Genomic DNA, 19,343 nt, shown 5'->3' on the forward strand with positions numbered 1-19,343 from the left:
ACATTTTTAATAAAGATAAACAATCTGATTGCAGATATAAAGGTGTTTGTTAATAATGCCAATTGTTATTTATTTAGTACTAGCTGTAACCCGCGGGCTTTGCCCCGTTTAAGTTCTTAATTTTCAAGATTACTCGTTCGCATGGCTCAATCACGTCCTGGTTGACGTTCGTTCGCTACGCTCACTCACCTTTAGGTTGGAGCTCGTTCGCTGCGCTCACTTGCCTTCGGGTTAGCTCGTTCGCTACGCTCACTTGCCTTCAGGTTAGCTCGTTCGCTACGCTAACTCGCCTCCAGGTTGAAGATCGTTCGCTAAGCTCACTCACCTTTTGGTTGCAAATTAGCTGTCGTCATAAATCTAAAAAAAATTATAGTGCTGTACCCTGTTGGTAATCCTTGTAACTTTAATGCTATTGAACATCATAGAACAGAACCAACTTGTTTAATTGAAACAGCTGTTAAGATTCATTAATTCCATTTCTCATAAGGTTAAAATGGGAAACTCCAGAGCCACTGGGGCGGAGCTGATTGGACGGATCACGAAATTGATGGTGTATAAACCTATTCCATGAAATTCTACACGTATGTACCAAGTTTCGTGGCAATCGGTTCAGCGGTGTCTGAGTTTATCACTGCCAAACAAATATATATACAAACAACCTTTTTTTATACTTATAGATTCTATAAAGTAAACAATAAATTAATTAAATAGATTGGTATATTTATTGTTAGTAGGTAGGCCATACATTCAATCTAATACATAATTATATGAAAAGAAACTCAAATAAACCTTAGATTTCCCACATGCCTCTGTCTTAATCTGATATAGATGCTTGAAATAGATTTAACATCTACACACATTAAAAACTTAAAAGTAGAAAATAATTTATAAATATGTGAAGAGTAAAAATACTTGTAAGATTTAAAACGAAAAACGTGGGGTGAATGCAATAGATAATAATATATTAGTTCAATAGGTGAAGGTAATTGTAAATTCTATTGCATGCACCTCACGTTTTTTGTTTTAAATCTTACAAGTATTTATACTCTCCACATATTTATGAATTATTTTCTACTTTTTAGTGCGTTTAAAAGAGGTTTGTTTTAAAAATGTTTTTATTTATAAATAATTTAAACAAGGTAATTTAAATTTAAAACGTGTATATCACAATCATGTTGGTAATGACTTTTCATTTGACCAATTCAGAAATCCCTGTCACCGAAGTTGGGATGAAACTAAATATGGTTTTTTTTTGTAATAGACAAAGAAAGGAAAAATATTTATATTGACAATTTTATATTGACCAGTAGGATGGAGTGAAAGACTCATGTTTACAACATTTGCATTTATTTAGCAGCATTGACTATATCTACACATACAATTTATTGATCCTGGGTCCGTAGTCCATGTCTCCGGGTGTGGCAGAGGCCGGAGCAGTCCTAGCATACGTCCTTACTGGCTATGTTTGATCAAATTTATAATGACCAATAGCAAGCGCATTGATGCCATCTTCTAGAAAAAACCTCTTATCATCATCAAAAGCTAGTACTTGTTTTATTCATGGTTAAGGTTTAAAAGTGATGGTTTGTAGATTTAATTCTTGTCACATTCTCGTAGTAATCTTGCCCAGTTGCAAGACAGTTCAAATAATGCTGATGTCTAAGGAGATGTTTAACTGTGGCACAATCAGCTCCTTTAGTTTTCTTCACCTCTAAAGCTTGCTTTTCATCTTCATATAACCATTTTAGAGGAATGTAAGAATATAACTTTGGTCTTAAACCACAATATTCATACATAATATGACCATCTAATTCGTCTTTAAACTTGCCAGTGCATTTTTATTTTTACCAGAGTATAAGAAATGGTCTGTACTATATCCAGACGTATCGAAATGGTGCAATTCACATTCTATTTCCTTGTAAAAGTCCTCTGTAACTATAGAATACATTAAAGAATCGTGGTCTGTCATTAGAAATCTTTTGTACTTAAATTTTGACAATAATTATAGTGAAAATCATACATCATTACTTTACTGATATCCAAAATGGTAAGGCTTAAATATAAAGGGTTATTAAACTTTACAACTAATTTATTTAAATGTATAGCATGTAAATTGTTATTAAACTTTTTACTACAATCAAACCTTGGATTAGTGACATATTTTGTTAATAGTGACTCATCCTTGAGATATATATATCACGAAACTTGCTATGGTTCATAATTGTTTGACAGAATAGACTATTATTTAACAATTTGTAAAAGTCTTTTTCGAAATCATTTTTAGCACATTCTCGTTTTTCAATATCAAAATGAATATAGGGCGCAAGCCATTTAGTCTGTCAAAATTTTAAAATTCTGTGGTTTTTGTAACAACTAATCCCAATTCCTCATATTTTTGTAATGCTTTATTATGTAAAATATAGTTTTGTCACTGAAATTAGGTATTAATTTGCCATTCATTTTCCCTGGCGCTAATGGATGGTCATTGTGTTAATCATGTAAGCTTTTATCACATTTTAAATCAACTTCTAAAATGTATCGAAACTCATCATTTTAATTATTTTTGTAGTCTATATCATTCATCCAACGGAATTCATCCACGGACGATGGCTCGAACATTACAGTATAGTATAGCGAGTTACAATCTAAATATATTAAATACAAACTCTCTTGATTGGGGTCATAGTGTTCGCCCATATACTGTATCTATTGTTGGATTTATTATAGCGTGTAGAAATCATACTGACTCCTCCTCTTATTGAATTTTCTATGAACAAATGCATGTCAATATGACGAAATAGCTGTAATTTTATACCGTTCATTCTGAGACAGGCCTCCCATGTTAGCCCAGGAAGTGAATACACATGTACGGGGTCAAGTTTGTAAACACAGGTCTCTAAAGGTCTCAAATACATCAGCCAGTAGCAATACATCTGTTTTAAGATATAAATATGATATTCTTATAAATATTTTCTATTAAAATGGCTCTAGACATGTTTAGCATGTTCATATTCATTTGGAGAGATATGTTCTTTAGTTAGAGTACTGTAAAATGCTTCTATTGAAAAAGAGACTCTGCAAGCTTATCTGGTCCCGTCATGTATTCATAGAGAAATACACCTTTGCGTTGTAGTAGTGGATTGTCTATAAATCTAAATGTATTTAAATTGGAAGCTAATTTGTATATTGGGGCTTTAAGTTGCTATTTATAATATTTAAATTGTAATATATTTTGTTTAGAAATTTCCCCTCGTTGGGCATCAAAGGTTTTACAATATGTTGTGTGACGTTCTAATTTATCATTAGTGTAAAAATTTTGTAAACACAATTTACAAAAATACTTCTTATGTTCGTATTTTATAGAGTGTAGCATTAGCTTATCAAAAATTACGAATTAAACAGTAAAGTGATTTACTACCTTGTTGTAATAATAATAGACCAATGTGAGTATTACTATTTAGTTTGGTTATTCTTAATGGATATATGCATTTCTCATCTTCAACCCCAAATACATTAACACTTATATTATTTTGGTTTTCAAATTTATTGATAACAGAAGATATTTTCACGGGATACATTATATTTGTCATATTCAACCAACCTTCATAGGGTACATAATTAGAAACCCTGAAATCATTTTTTGACAAGCTAAAATTGACCAAAGGAAGCATTTGTTATCAACATTTTTTATATTTTAAACTGCTTTTGTCAATTTAATACTTTCTGGTGTGGGGATATATTGACTTTGGAGTTAGAGGCTTATATTTATAAACAAGCAGCTGCCAATATTTGGTATGGTCATATATCCATCCACTACCTTGGGCTTCATATTTGTGCATTGACGTGTCAATCTTAAAAGAGCATTTCCAATTTGGGGTATTAAATCTATTTTCTCAATAGTTATAGTGGTAAGGCTTCTAAAATCTACAATACATTCTTTCTTTCCATTTTGATCCACTGAATATTATATATAATTAGATTCTCCTTATTAAAGTCCATTTTATCGGTAAAGGACAATACTGAAGAGTGTTTTTAAGTTCAGTTCTAATCGATTCACCAACAAATTTAATCATTGTATATGGACATTTGTTGCAAAAATTTACGTGTCTTTTAAAATGTCCAACAACATTTGTTTTACAGAAATTGCAAGTCTTGTGACGTTGTAATATCAGCGATTTTAGAACCATCTTGCTATCACAGATCAAATCACAAACTTTGCACAGTTTCAGCTTCATTTGATGTATTAACTTGTAGTGGCGAATCAGGTTGCTTTTCTTGGAAAAAGAAGCAGAGCACTGTTGACATGTGGTCTTCATTTTTATATATAACTAAAAAAATGTTGGTGTCACCTCTACATATAGACTTTTTGGAATTTTAGAAATTTAACAAGATAATGCCCACCCAGAACTCAATCAAGAGTGACCACTGGAGACAAGAAGCGAGGAACAAGCCTAAGGGGGGGGGGGAATTCCCTGCTCCCAATCACAAGCTATCATTAGAGACAAGAAGCAAGAAGCGGGAGCATGGGTTGGGAGCGCGCCCGAGTTCGCGTTCAAACCTCACACTGTCAAGTTGATGATTTTGAAAATATACGTGCGAATGGGTGTAATCCCCTGACATGGAGTAAAATATCCTGTACACATGGTGGAGTGCTATGGTACAATTTGGGGTTGCTCCTCCTCCTCCAGTGAATAGCGTTTTTACACTACTACCACATGGTGGGGTGCTATGGTACAATTGGGGGTTGCTCCTCCTCCTCCAATGAATAGAGTTTTTACCCTACTTCATCTATGCTACTACTACAGACAAACATATATCCTACTGTAATGGATCCACCAAACAAGTTACCTTTAGTTGCTGGCGGTAAAATATCAAAAACTATAAACTGTATACACGGTGGGGGTGCTATGGTACAATTTGGAGTTGCTCCTCCTCCTGCACCAGTGAATAGCGTTTTTACACTTTTGTCCCCATATGGTGTGTTTTGGTGTAAAAATAAAATTTTCTAATTTGTTTGTTTGTGTTATTTGATGTGACATTGAAAAAGCAATGGTAGAAAATATAAAATCTTTTTAATTAATTAACGTTCGGATAAAATTTGGCATACTCACCAGAAAGTAATCATCTGAGCACTCTTTTGGTGGTGCAATGGAACAATGACAGTTTTAATACTGAAACTGGACGCAGTTTTAACATTCGAATGTTTTGTAAATATTTTATTGGTAGTTAATAATATTAACCAGAAGGTACACATTTTAACATAACGCATTTGATTTATTGTGTATCTTTTTTCAGGAGAACATTCCAGGTCTATTTGGATCGGTCTGAGGGACGAGGCTGGATACAGAAGTTTGGCTCTAAGGTTTGTTTGGATCGACGGTCAGCCGTTGAGGAAGGATGATTTCTCACCTTGGCGGGAAGGAGAACCTAACAACGCCGGCTGGCACGAGGATTGCGTAATAGCAAAACCGGAAAATGGCAAAGACCCAAACACCTCATATAAGTGGAAAGACGTTTGCTGCTACCATAGGAACTTCTATATATGCAGTAAAGGTAAATAGTCCAAGTTCAAATATGTATTCAGATATGACATGGCTCCATACAATTTCCATACGATTTTTATAAGAGGGATGGAATTAAATGTTACAACGCAGGAATATGGTTCCAGTATTTCCTATATCTATCTTGTATTCTATCTTGAGGTCTATCTGTGCTACATTTGTCTTTGTTGAACAACGGATTGTCTTTGCTAAGGATACCAAGAACTAACAATTTCAACAGGCTATTGCCATTGTTAGATCATGGATCCAATGTGCATCTTATAAACGCGTAGCCAAGAAAAGTTGTGCATCCATGAAGAAACACTAATTCAGTTAATGTTTAAAAAAAGGTTGGACCTCAAACACATATAAATTAACAAGAAAGTGTGCAGTAAGAATCGGCTTGACCTGAAACGCATGTTGATTCTATTTGAACTACATTTTGTATGAACATTTAGCTAGTGTAGCCTAACAGTTAAGCTCTAAAAGGCTATCGGCCAATAACCGCGTATGTAGCCGTTGGTCTTAACGAAATAAGTCTAATAATTATTCAAAAACAAAATATCACTCTTGATTTAACTTAAATTAATTAACAAGTTAATTTTTAACATTAACTACAATTAACAATTGTAGTGGGTTAAAAATATCATGTTGCAGTAAGTTGATATTGTGGGAATTTACAATAGGCATAAATTATTGTAATTCAACTTCCAATACTCTTAAAAAGGCAAAATGTTTTTTGCTAGTTTTTTTTTCAAAGTTTGAATGGTGCTTAAAATAATACTATGGTTTTATCCCCAACCAAAAAAATACCAACTTAGCTACTCTTTGGTTTAGTCATTCTTACATCGACACCGTTTCTCGATTATGCACACCTTGTAAATACTGTAAATAATTTTTAGATGGTACGGCTAACTTTAACTCAAAATAAGTAGGTAAACATTGTTAAGATTTTTGGATGTTGGTCTCGTACATCAAAACAAAATCGATATATTCTTGGGGTTTGAAATAAAAATAGCTAGTGGTATTTTGTAGTTGCGAAAATCAAATATATTGTAAGGCAGGTGGTCTAAGCTTCTCATAGTTTTATTAATATAAAGCTTTATTAATATGACTATTATTAACAATAATCAAACCCACCCCTCTCGCAGCAAAGCTCGAGACGTCAACCACTAAGCAACAAGGGCGTTTGTTTACATCTTTAATATTTTTACTTACAACCATACTTCTATTGTTTACCAAAAGGACAACATAGCATTATATTAACCATGAACCACTCACTAAAGTTCTACTTTACTTTGTCACACCAAGGTCTTATTTTGAATTTTTGATAATTCATTATAACTATCAAAGACATGAATTTATAGTAGAATTTTGGCAATTCTTTCCTTTAATTCGTGTTCATTCATCAAACAATAACAAAGGTAATGCGTTACGTTTATTTACATGTGCTCATGGAAGTTGTTGTATTGCTAAAATAATAGTTTTTGTTTCAGGTAATTCAGCGAATGACTATGTTCCTGGTGAACCTTGGGTTAAGGTAAGTCGAATTATTACTTTCTTCTTATCCTGTATTGTATAAGACTATATAAATACCCCCACCGCAGCAAACCTGCAGACTAAGCGAATTTCCATTAGCCTGATAGGATTTCACATAAAAATTCCTCCTTAAAAATATCATATTTACTCCCTATTTAAATAGAATTAGTTTAACGAGTACTTAGGTTTGCTGCAACAGCGAGGGTAAAAAGGTGTTTTTTTTATTTGTTAATAGTTTAGTAAGAAATGAATGTATTTTCCAAATTCAATCAAAATATGTTCATAAACAAGTAAACTACTACAGTTGACTTATTCTCCATAGGAATAACATGGGGATTTTAAATTTACAATTTTTTGGAATTTTCTCCGTAACCATTAGGCGCACAATAACGCTTCAATATACTATATTTATTTGTGCAACTAGTGAGCAAAGTGAGCAATTGACTCACTCAAGAGAAATACTTACTCACGAGCCGTAGGCGAGTGAGGAATGGTTTCTCGAGTGAGGCAATTGCACTTTGCACTCGAGTTGCACATTATATTTTTCCTACAGATACCATAAAACAAATAAATTGGCAGAGAAACATAACATATTTTTACACAGAAATGAACTTTTAATATGACATTTAATGATACAACAGTACAACAGCTGACCAGCTGATTTACAGCCAGTGCTGCCAACGTATTTCGCACGCATACGACCTTGTCTGCATATGTTACACGCTCACTATTTTGTGCCTTCACGTTGCAAATCTGGAGTAAGACAAAGTAAGTAGAGTGAGACAATGTTAACATTGTCTCACTGATGAGCGAATTGGCCACTTTGCTTTCTCAAATCAGACATTGTTAGGTAACTGTAGGAAAAATTATTTGTTTTTTAAGCTCTACAAAATGGTTTGGAAATAAATTGTAAAACTTTTTGTTTTTAGGGTCAAAAATGGGAAAAACCTATTTTTACCCCGTAAAACCCCCCATAAACCACCGTTTCCATAGTCCGATCATGCTGGTTCGCGAACTCGTTCGAATAAATGTAGGTTTACACGTTTGTATCAAATTTCATCAAAATCGGATCATTTTTGCTCGAGTTATCGTGCTAACGGACATATATATATATATATAGGTATATATATATATATGAATTTGAACGTATGGTGTTTTTGGCCTCTAGGGACCTCAAAACGAAAAAATAAATCGGTCCCGGGTCCAGGTCTTACCATGAGTACTACGGTAATAGCTTATTCCCTATATGGGAAATTTGCTAAAAGATTTTAGAATAAAAATAATATAAATTTAATAATGAGAACAGATTTTCAAAGATGAGCGTAAAAATACAAAATTATCTCAGGTGTTTAGTATTGTAGTATAGTTTAGTAATGTATAGATTTTAAAACTCATTTTTTTACTTCATACTGTAGTTGTTTTTCTAAACCACGTTTAGCTAATCAATAAAAGGTTACAATTCCTGCAGACTGCCTTGTGGGTTTTGTTGCAGGTATTGTAACCTTTTATTGATTAGCATTTTCTTATTATTTTTGTTGGTATATTGACATACGTAGTATGACGGGAATAACGGGTGTTTCAATCTCCTTTTTAAACTTAAAAAAAATAATGCTAACTTAAAGATTTACAACAAGTACCACGATTACAAGTTGTTTTCGTAAAATGTGGTTATCTGATTAAAAAACAGTAAAATGTTTTTGAAATGTTAGGATAAGAATTTGAATGGTGTTTAACGTTGAGGTTTCTTTATGACAAGTAAAGTTTGAAGAAAATTTAAAAACTCATCTACTATTTCAGGTAACTTGGAAAGAAGCAGATGAACTATGCCATATGAAGGGTCACCAATTGGCTATTATAAGTAATGAAGGACATAGTCAAGCGTTTGCTGCTACTGCAGCACACAAGTTTAGAGAAACAGGTGAAGTGATGATTTTTATTAACAAATACATTATCCCTTAAATAGTTCCTACCTAAATTATATTCATTTTAAACGATAATAGTTTTAACTGTGCAATAAGGAAACACGTAACCAGTAGAGGGGGCATTAGGATCAAACACATATTTTATAAAGATTGCAAACGAAAACAACCCCTAACTTAAACTTTGTCGAAAGACCAACAATTTCTTGAAATATTTCATCAATCCATTACGATTTTTTAAAGAGAAGAATACTTCGCATCCGCATTGATAGATAAGTTAATTATTGAGAGAAGAGGAGTGTTACATCCACAACTATTAAGCACGAGGAATTATTATACACCAAGACAGAATGGCAGATGTTTGAATTATAAACGAAATGAGAAAATCTAAAGGTAAATAAGTAGTCAATGAAAAAGACTCGGTCAAAGTATCGTGCTAAACAGGAAATTGAACTTACTGCAATAAGGAAACACGTAACCAGAAGAGGGGGCATTAGGATCAAACACATATTTTATAAAGATTGCAAACAAAAACAACCCCTAACTTAAACTTTGTCGAAAGACCAACAATTTCTTGAAATATTTCATCAATCCATTACGATTTTTTAAAGAGAAGAATACTTCGCATCCGAATTGATAGATAAGTTAATTATTGAGAGAAGAGGGGTGATTCAAATGATTCAAATGATTCAAATGATTTATTTGGCCATTCAGTTCATACAGGACAATAGGCTACGTCAACAATACAATAAATAATAAATAACATGCCAAGCTTCTTCTAGCATTCTTGACTGACAAAATAAAATTAAAAGCTGAAAAAAAAACACATGCAGGATCTCAATTAATATAAAACATGCAAAGCAATGCATGCAACTAAAAATTAAAAGAAAATTCAAACTACATGCTCCAAGCCATGCAAGGCAGAGAAAAATAAATAAATTTACATTTTTGTAATACCTCTACTGGACTACTGTGGGTTCAACCCAATAGTAACAAGCTGTGCATTCCAAAACTCTTTTATGGAATAGAATGGATTGGCAAGCATCCAAGCTTTTAGTGTGGTCGCAAACTTGTTCGGTAAGAGTTGTCTTACAGTTATGGGTAAGGCATTGTAGAACCTTATTCCTGCAACAGGAAAGCAGTTGAGAGTTAAATCTAGTCTAACTCTATCTCTAAAGATATTTTCATTGTTCCTAGTGCTATAATGATGAACATTATTAACCAATGGAAAAGCTGATTCATTGTTCTTAATCTCTAACAGGCATTGGTAAATAAATACATTGTGTACAGGCATTATACCATGCTGAACAAACAGAGGTTTACAATGCTCAAGCTGATGGACTCCACACAAGACCCTGACAGCTTTCTTCTGTAGTTTGAGGACTTTTTGCACTCCAGGGGAGTGACCCCAGAGCCTAGTGCCATACAGAATGTGAGCATGGAAAAAAGCAAAGTACGCAAGTCGAACAAATTCAAATGGCATGTCAGCCTTCAACCGTCTGAGCAAATGGATTACACGACTTAGCTTACCACACAGGATTTCAATATGATCGTTCCAATCAAGCTGAGGGTCAAGGGTGAAGCCCAGCAGCTTTACAGTGTTTTCTTCCCTCAGTTCCCTAGAAAGACTGAAAGTGATGTTTTGAGTTTTGGCTTGGTTCAGGCATAATTTATTGTTGCGAAACCAGATAGAAGCCACATCTAATAATTCCTGCACAGCAACTTTAGATACAGAAAATTCTGAGTGACTAGAAAAGAGAGTTGTATCATCTGCATATAGCAGGACATTGCCTGCAACACTGTGATACAAGTCATTGATTGAGATTACAAAAAGGAAGGGACCCATAATAGACCCTTGCGGGACTCCATTGTTCACCATCAGAGGACTGGAAGAGTTACCATTCCAAGTCACAACTTGAGACCTCCCTTCAAGATAAGATTTAATCAATGAGAGAGCATCGCCTCGTACCCCGTACCTTTCGAGCTTTGACAACAGGAGACTATGTGACACACAGTCAAAAGCGCGGGATAGGTCACACATTATAACAGAAGTAGAATTTCTAATCTCTAGACCATTTAAGATTTCTTGAACAAGACAGTCCACAGCCTGAACGGTGGACTTTCCTTTTTGGAAGCCAAATTGAGCGGGCACAATAAGGCGATGCCTCTCAAAGTAGCTGTACAGCTGCTCTAACATGACTGCTTCAAGCACCTTACCAAAGATGGGGATGATAGATATTGGTCTGTAACTTACAGTACTGTCCTTTGGTCCCTTTTTGTACACAGGTACAGTCCTACTAATCTTCAGAGCCTCAGGAAAGACTCCTTCTCTCAGAGATTTATTTTCAATATCTACAATGATAGGCGCAACTACATAGGTACATATTTTTAAAAGTTCAACAGACATGTTATAAAATGCTTAATAGTGTTACATCCACAACTATTAAGCACGAGGAATTATTATACACCAAGACAGAATGGCAGATGTTTGAATTATAAACGAAATGAGAAAATCTAAAGGTAAATAAGTAGTCAATGAAAAAGACTCGGTCAAAGTATCGTGCTAAACAGGAAATTGAACTTACTGAATCAAGGTGACCCATCATGTGATCCCTGGTTCTCTATGTTAAATGCTTTAATTGGTGAAGGAAGCGAGCTGGTCTAGTGGTAGAGCTTTAGAGGCCAAGGTCCCAGGTTCAAATTCCGCCATTCCTCAATGGATTTGATCTATGTGATAATGCCGTTACCCTCTAGACTAGCCTGAAGTAATGTGTAAAACAGATCCGGACTCGGACCTAGCGTCCCATGTGGTACATACAAATATTGGTAGGCGTAAAAGTCCTTAGAAAAAAATTGATCTAAAAGATTTTTTTATATTTTCTCATCAGGTAGTGAGGCAGAGGAGCTGTGGATCGGTCTGAAGACGCTAGAACGGAGGTTTAAGTGGGTTGACAACTCTCCTCTGGGCTCCTACACCAACTGGCTGCCTTCAGAGCCCACCAATGCGGGGGGTGGAGAGCTTTGTGTCAAAGCGGAGGGGAGGAGAGACGTGGAGCCGTTGTGGCCAAACGCTAAGCCATACCAGTGGAACGGCGTGTGGTGCACTGCCAAGCGATCGTACTTCTGCGAGGACAAAACAGGTGATTAATATTTCAATTAGGACCATTAAATTTGGTGCTCTAATTACATAATGCAGAATGTAACTGTGACATTTATTTAACATAATGTATATGTGACATAACCTAATGGGAATTTGAAATTTTAATTAGTCAATTTTTGAGGCAATGTTAATTGTGGCCGACACGGTTTTTTGTAATTTAATAAACATGTTTATTTTTGTATTGACGTTGGCCCTACTTGCAACATAAAATTCGTAAAAAAAGGATTTGTTTTAAATTTGCTGTTTAGTTTATTGAAAAAGTGTGTTTTGATTCGATGTGAGGGTTAAAGAAACAATCCAAGGAAGGGAACTGCATTTGATTAGCCACTGCACATTGATATGCTTTGTGGAACTATGCTATGAATAAAACTATGGTATAAATAGAACTATGGTTTAAAGGTTGAACTATGGTTTGCTCTGCTCCTGGAACTGATAGGTTTTGTAGCATATTCTCGGATTAAAGTTTGAATCAAAAATTATATACACCCAACAACCTATGGAGCAGTTGCGCTTCCAAAGTTATCCTCTTAATTCATAAACAAGTCTCACGAGAACATATTGGATTCGCTAGTAAATGTTTCACTCCGTAATATTTTATTATTTTGGTATGTTTGCTACTACTTTTTTCCACCGTTTGGGTGAAATTTGCTTCAATTATGTTTATTATTTGGATAAAGCTTTTGATTTCCAATATATTTTAAAATTGAATAGTAAATTTTACAAGCTGCTTGTGATTATTGTTTATGTTTGTTTAATCGTTACGACTTGTTATTGTTCAGCTATTGAAATTTATATAATTTATGGTGTTACATAGTGTTGTTTATTTAATAATACGAATGTGAAAATTAGGACAAGAGGATATCCCAGCAAAAAAAAAAACATAAATAGATCCATCTAGGACCACAAACACTAGTGCTTTAAGAATAAATCATTCAACCAATTTTTTTCAGATTCCACAGAATCCAACATTGCTCCTGGGGACCCATGGACTAAGGTATTCAGGACTATAAGTGTAAACTCATTTAGTCTCTTTTTAAACTACATTGATTACCTAAAATCATTCTAAATACACTAAGAATGACCTGTATCTATATGAATGGAAGGCTACTTTTAAGATTGGTTTAGAGTTGGTAATTTATGTCTGTAATAAACCAAAAGCCCCTATAAAATATGATAAGTTTTAAAAATATTTTATTATATTTCACTAGCCCTAGCTATAATTAATGTTTAAATTTATAACGTAGTATGGATAAATAATTTGAGAGAAATCATTCCTTAATAGTAATAAATGTTGACATATCTTATTTGAAATAAGAATACAATGGAGTTCTGGCAATCTTAAACACGACTGAATTATGTCATGTAAAGTAGTGTATTATTTTTGTGTCTTTTTATGTCTCCTATAAAGGATTAGCTTAGCTCAACTAACAATTACTTTGGGATATTATAGATCATAAAGATACTTAAAGTTACAAACAAGATTCAATTTACCTGGCTAAATGTTCTTTATCTTGTAGGTAACGTGGCACGAAGCGAGAAAAAATTGTGATGAAATTGGAAAGAGACTCGTCGTATTAAAAACTAAGGAAAAGATACAAAGATTTAAAGAAGCTGCTGTAAATATCTTTAGAAGCAAAGGTAATTGATTGTATAAATGTTATATTTAGTTTGCATTACAACGATGGTCATGGCATTCTTCAACGCTATAAACTGCTAGATGTTATGTTGATACAAATGTTCTACAATATTATTATACTGCATTTGAATAGTATGAATATATAAAAGAACATAACCTACTATTTCATTCAAATTCAATTAGCTTTGGAATAGTTTATGCCTATATATTTATCTCCTATTTATTTATATAAATAATCTGTATTTACAGATTATTTTAATTCTAAAACATATAACAAAAACATAAACAATACTGGAGCTATTGATTTTTTATCATAGAAAGTCCTTATAGTAATAATTTGTATGTTGGTTGTTTACCTCGCGTTTGCTTGAAACTCGTCTGATTTGAATAACTAATAGCTTAAATGAAAGCTGGTATTTCATTTAAGTTTCTTAGTCCTAAACATATAGGATTATATAATTATAGCTCGTGAAATACTTCCTAAATTGGAGTAAAAATTTTGAAAAAAAATCAAATTTATGTATTTTGGTCAAGTAATACGGTAGATGAATATATTCCGATGCTTGATGTGAAATTTGTGCGTGCATACCTCAATTTGAGACATCAATCATGGAAATCAGTCGGGTAAAAGAGCTAAACGAACTCGGAAAAGAAAAACCAAATTTAACTCCCATACGAAATACATAGGAAGCAAATTTAGTTTACGTATAAGCCGAGTGTTACTTTAGATAAATATATGCCGATGCTTTATGTGAAATCTGTGCGTTCGAGCCTTCAATTTGAGACCTCAATCATGAAAATCTGTCGTTTATAAGAGTTGAACAAACTGTGCAAAGAAAAACTATTTTTTTACGTATACGATACTGTGATTTCATCTCTAGGAGAATCTCCAAGTTCGACCTGGATAGGACTAGCAGACTGGGAGTGGGAGGGTCGCTTTACATGGCTGACTGGTCAACCTCTGAGGGGATGTGACTTCTCTGCTTGGGGGACCAACGAGCCCAACAACAACGGTGGTCATGAGAACTGTGTACACGCTATCCCTGAAGCCTACAAAAATCTATATAACCTATTTTTAAGCCTAATAAAGCCTAACGACGCGATCACCTGGAATGACGACTTATGTCGGCTCAAGAAATTCTACTTCTGCTCTGAAGGTGATAAGATTATCATTGTTAAGGTTGATTCACACTTCAGTCCAGTCACATTTCCGACACAGTTCCGTCACAGTACAATCACAGTTCAGCCACAGTTCAGTCACATTTCAGCCACAGTTCAGTCACACTTCTGTCATAGTTCTGTCACAGTTCAGACACAGTTCTGTAACAGTTCTGTCACAGTTCTGTCACAGTTCTGTCACAGTTCAGTCACAGTTTTGTCACAGTTCTGTCACAGTTCAGCCATAGTTCTGTCACAGTTCAGCCACAGTCCTGTCACAGTTCAGCCACAGTTCAGCCACAATTCTGTCACAGTTCTGTCACAGTTCAGTCACAGTCCTGTCACAGTTCAGCCACAGTTCAGTCACAGTTCTGTCACAGTTCAGTCACAGTCCTGTCACAGTCCTGTCACAGTTCTGTCACAGTCCTGTCACAGTTCTATCACAGTTCAGTCACAGTTCAGCCACAGTTCAGTCACAGTTCTGTCACAGTTCAGCCACAGTTCAGTCACAGTTCTGTCACAGTTCAGTCACAGTTCAGTCACACTTCTGTCATAGTTCTGTCACAGTTCAGACACAGTTCTGTAACAGTTCTGTCACAGTTCTGTCACAGTTCTGTCACAGTTCAGTCACAGTTTTGTCACAGTTCTGTCACAGTTCAGCCATAGTTCTGTCACAGTTCAGCCACAGTCCTGTCACAGTTCAGCCACAGTTCAGCCACAATTCTGTCACAGTTCTGTCACAGTTCAGTCACAGTCCTGTCACAGTTCTATCACAGTTCAGTCACAGTTCAGCCACAGTTCAGTCACAGTTCTGTCACAGTTCAGCCACAGTTCAGTCACAGTTCTGTCACAGTTCAGTCACAGTCCTGTCACATTTCTGTCACAGTTCTGTCATAGTTCAGCCACAGTTCAGTCACAGTTCTGTCACAGTTCTGTCACAGTTCAGTCACAGTCCTGTCACAGTCCTGTCACAGTTCTGTCACAGTTCTGTCACAGTTCTGTCATAGTTCAGCCACAGTTCTGTCACAGTTCTGTCACAGTTCAGTCACAGTCCTGTCACAGTTCTGTCACAGTTCTGTCACAGTTCAGTCAAAGTTCAGCCACAGTTCAGTCAAAGTTCAGCCACAGTGTAGGTAAAGTTCAGCCACAGTTCAGTCATATTTAGTCACAGTTCTGTTACAGTTCATTTACAGTTCTGTCACAGTTCAGTCACATTTCAGCCACAGTTCATGCACAGTTCTGTCACAGTTCAGCCAAAGTTCTGTCACATTTCTGTCACAGTTCTGTCACAGTTCAGTCACAGTTCAGTCACGTTTAGCCAAAGTTCAATCACAGTTCAGTCACAGTTCTGTCACAGTTCAGCCACATATCTGTTACAGTTTTGTCACAGTTCATTCACAGTTTTGTCACAGTTCAATCACAGTTCTGTAACAGTTCTGTCACAGTTCAGTCACAGTTCTGTCACAGTTTAGTCACATTTCAGCCACAGTTCAGTCACAGTTCAGTCACATTTAGCCAAAGTTCAGTCAAAGTTCAGCCACAGCTCTGTCACAGTTCTGTCACAGTTCAGTCACAGTTCTGTCACAGTACAATTACAGTTCAGCCACAGTTCTGTCAAAGTACAATTACAGTTCAGCCAAAGTTCAGTCACAGTTTAGTCACAGTTTAGTCACAGTTCAGTCACAGTTCTGTCACAGTTCTGTCACAGTTCAGCCACAGTTCTGTCACAGTTCTGTCACAGTTCAGTCGAAGTTCAGCCACAGTTCGGTCACATTTAGCCACAGTTCTGTCACATTTAGCCAAAGTTCAGTCACAGTTCATTCACAGTTTAGTCACAGTTTAGTCACAGTTCAGTCACAGTTCTGTCACAGTTCTGTCACAGTTCAGCCACAGTTCTGTCACAGTTCTGTCACAGTTCAGTCGAAGTTCAGCCACAGTTCGGTCACATTTAGCCACAGTTCTGTCACATTTAGCCAAAGTTCAGTCACAGTTCATTCACAGTTTTGTCACAGTTCAATCACAGTTCTGTCACAGTTCTGTCACAGTTAGTCACAGTTCTGTCACAGTTTAGTCACATTTCAGTCACAGTTCAGTCACATTTAGCCAAAGTTCAGTCACAGTTCTGTCACAGTTCAGTCACATTTAGCCACAGTTCTGTCACAGTTCTGTCACAGTTCAGCCACAGTTCTGGCACAGTTCAGCCACAGTTCTGTCACAGTTCAGCCACAGTTCTGTCACAGTTCTGTCACAGTTCAGTCACAGTTCTGTCACAGTTCTGTCACAGTTCAGACACAGTTCTGTTACAGTTCAGCCACAGTTCTGTCACAGTTCTGTCACAGTTCAGTCACAGTTTAGTCACAGTTCTGTCACAGTTCTGTCACAGTTCAGTCACAGTTTTGTCACAGTTCTGTCACAGTTCAGCCATAGCTCTGTCACAATTCTATCAATTTGTCATCATCCATCTTGATGATTGTTATAAATAATACTTAAGATATAAAGATATAAAACACAATTTATGTATTGATAGTCAAAGGTCAAACACATACATCGCACAAGTGTCAGGGGTTCGAATGTGACTGAATTGTGAGGTGCAGAAACTGATGTGTCTTAATAGACCTTAATTCATTTTGGTTGAACTTATCATAACGTCTGAAAGAAATATTAAATTTTTCACGACATAGTTTAAGTCATTTAATAATCTAAAATTGGCCTAAATGCCTATACAGTATCAGCATTTCCAAATCTTAAAATTGTATTTCAAGGGACAACAATTTTATCATATCAAACTTAACATACAATACAATGTTAGTTTCTTGAAATACTTCAATTGTATTTATTACATTCAAACAGACAGCATTTACGACAATAATTATTTTAATTCTTGTACTACCACAAAGAATAGTCCCAAACAGAAATAAATAAATATTTTTAAATTTAAACCTAACCATCAAAATAGCCAACATATGAAATTGTATGCAACAGAAGTATGAATATTCCGAAATAACTTTTTATTGTTCAGATTTACAAAATATAAATGAATGTTACAGGAGGAACGGTGGATGGTAATTATGTCCCAGGAAATCCATGGACTAAAGTAAGTTGTTACAAAGGTTAATTAATGAGTAATTGATGTGATTAAAGAAAATAAATTCTTTAGCATTCGAAATATTAGTTATAATATTTGTCAAGCAACAATATTGTAAGCATAATAAAAGGATGATTTTTTTTCTATAAAGGAAGATGGTTTTAATTGTTAATTTATTTCTAGGTCACGTGGCAAGAAGCAAGTGACAACTGCCAAGCTCAGGGACACAAACTAGCTGTTGTAATCAATCAAGAACAGCAGAAAAAGTTTGAAGAAGCAGTCGCAAGATATCTAAAAAGTTTGAGTAAGATAAAAATGCTATTTTATTTTTGATTAGTAGAAGTGTTAATTTCAAAAGCTAGTCTAGCAGTTACATATGACTAATAACTTAGCTTCTGAGCGAATTATAAAACGATACTTTCAATGTGGTATCATAAATTTGATATTTTTATTACCCACCCCTTTTAACATATTCTCTAGGTAATCTTTCAGGTATTGAGTATTCAGAAATATTTATCAGTATTTACTAGCAGGGGCACCTAGTTTTATTCATTGATCACAGAAAGCTATCTGTATACGAGTACACTATAAACATCACGATGATCGGTAAACATCGATTTATCAATCATTGGAAACGATTTCAGGTAGACAGACAGACTAGGTATTAAAGCGATAAAAATGTAAATTAAATTTCAGTAAATATAACCATATCAAAATAGCCACTGATGGAGGATTCTTCTTTGACAGTCTAGCCAACCAAGCGTGTTTTGATCCAAAATGCAAGTACTAAACTTTACCTCCGTACTTATTTAGCCCCATGATAAACGTTATACCGTTGTGGTTTATCCCTACAATTTGTTCCAGAAGACTGCACCATTGGTTTATCGCTGTGGATTGGTTTATCGTCTGAAGACAGAAAGTTCAAGTGGATGGATGGAACTGAGCTGGAGCTGCCTGATTGGTTGCCTGGAGAGCCTAACATTGTGGGAGGAAGTGAGAACTGTGTGGAAGCCATACCAGAAGAGAGCAACCGGCCTAATTGGCCCGGCGGCAAACCGTATCAATGGAACGACGGCAACTGCCCTGAGAAGAAACGATATTTCTGCCAAGAAGAAATCCTCGATCGTTATTAAAATTTGAAATCTTGTTTTTACTATTTCAACGATGAAATAACCTATAAAAGATGAAAGCGTAATTAATTAAATGTATTAAACATAGCAATAAATAGTTGTTTTATCTGTGATTTAATTTTATCTTTTATCATTGATCCTATATTTATATGCACATGTGAGATATTTTTAAAATT

The 19,343-nt window shown here is 35.1% G+C and overlaps 1 protein-coding gene across 3 annotated transcripts in view; it reads left to right on the forward strand.

Moving 5' to 3' along the window:
- Positions 1 to 19,280, forward strand: part of LOC129002645 (macrophage mannose receptor 1-like) — a 72,776-nt gene extending 53,496 nt beyond the window's left edge. For 2 of the 3 annotated variants that reach the window (XM_054430603.1, XM_054430605.1), the window contains exons 14-23: positions 5,296 to 5,553; positions 7,037 to 7,080; positions 8,877 to 8,997; positions 11,887 to 12,138; positions 13,109 to 13,152; positions 13,676 to 13,796; positions 14,676 to 14,951; positions 18,000 to 18,046; positions 18,221 to 18,341; positions 18,902 to 19,280. In XM_054430603.1, the coding sequence (XP_054286578.1) occupies positions 5,296 to 5,553; positions 7,037 to 7,080; positions 8,877 to 8,997; positions 11,887 to 12,138; positions 13,109 to 13,152; positions 13,676 to 13,796; positions 14,676 to 14,951; positions 18,000 to 18,046; positions 18,221 to 18,341; positions 18,902 to 19,170 (1,553 nt within the window). In that variant the 3' untranslated portion in view covers positions 19,171 to 19,280. The remainder of the gene's footprint in view (positions 1 to 5,295; positions 5,554 to 7,036; positions 7,081 to 8,876; positions 8,998 to 11,886; positions 12,139 to 13,108; positions 13,153 to 13,675; positions 13,797 to 14,675; positions 14,952 to 17,999; positions 18,047 to 18,220; positions 18,342 to 18,901) is intronic. The other variant, XM_054430604.1, reaches the window with a different exon arrangement.
- The last annotated feature ends 63 nt before the right edge of the window (positions 19,281 to 19,343 follow it).

Source organism: Macrosteles quadrilineatus, unplaced genomic scaffold (genome assembly GCF_028750875.1).
Source record: "Macrosteles quadrilineatus isolate MER2022 unplaced genomic scaffold, UCM_ALF_1.0 Scaffold_9__3_contigs__length_116548681, whole genome shotgun sequence".
In the NCBI taxonomy this organism is placed as follows: domain Eukaryota; kingdom Metazoa; phylum Arthropoda; class Insecta; order Hemiptera; family Cicadellidae; genus Macrosteles; species Macrosteles quadrilineatus.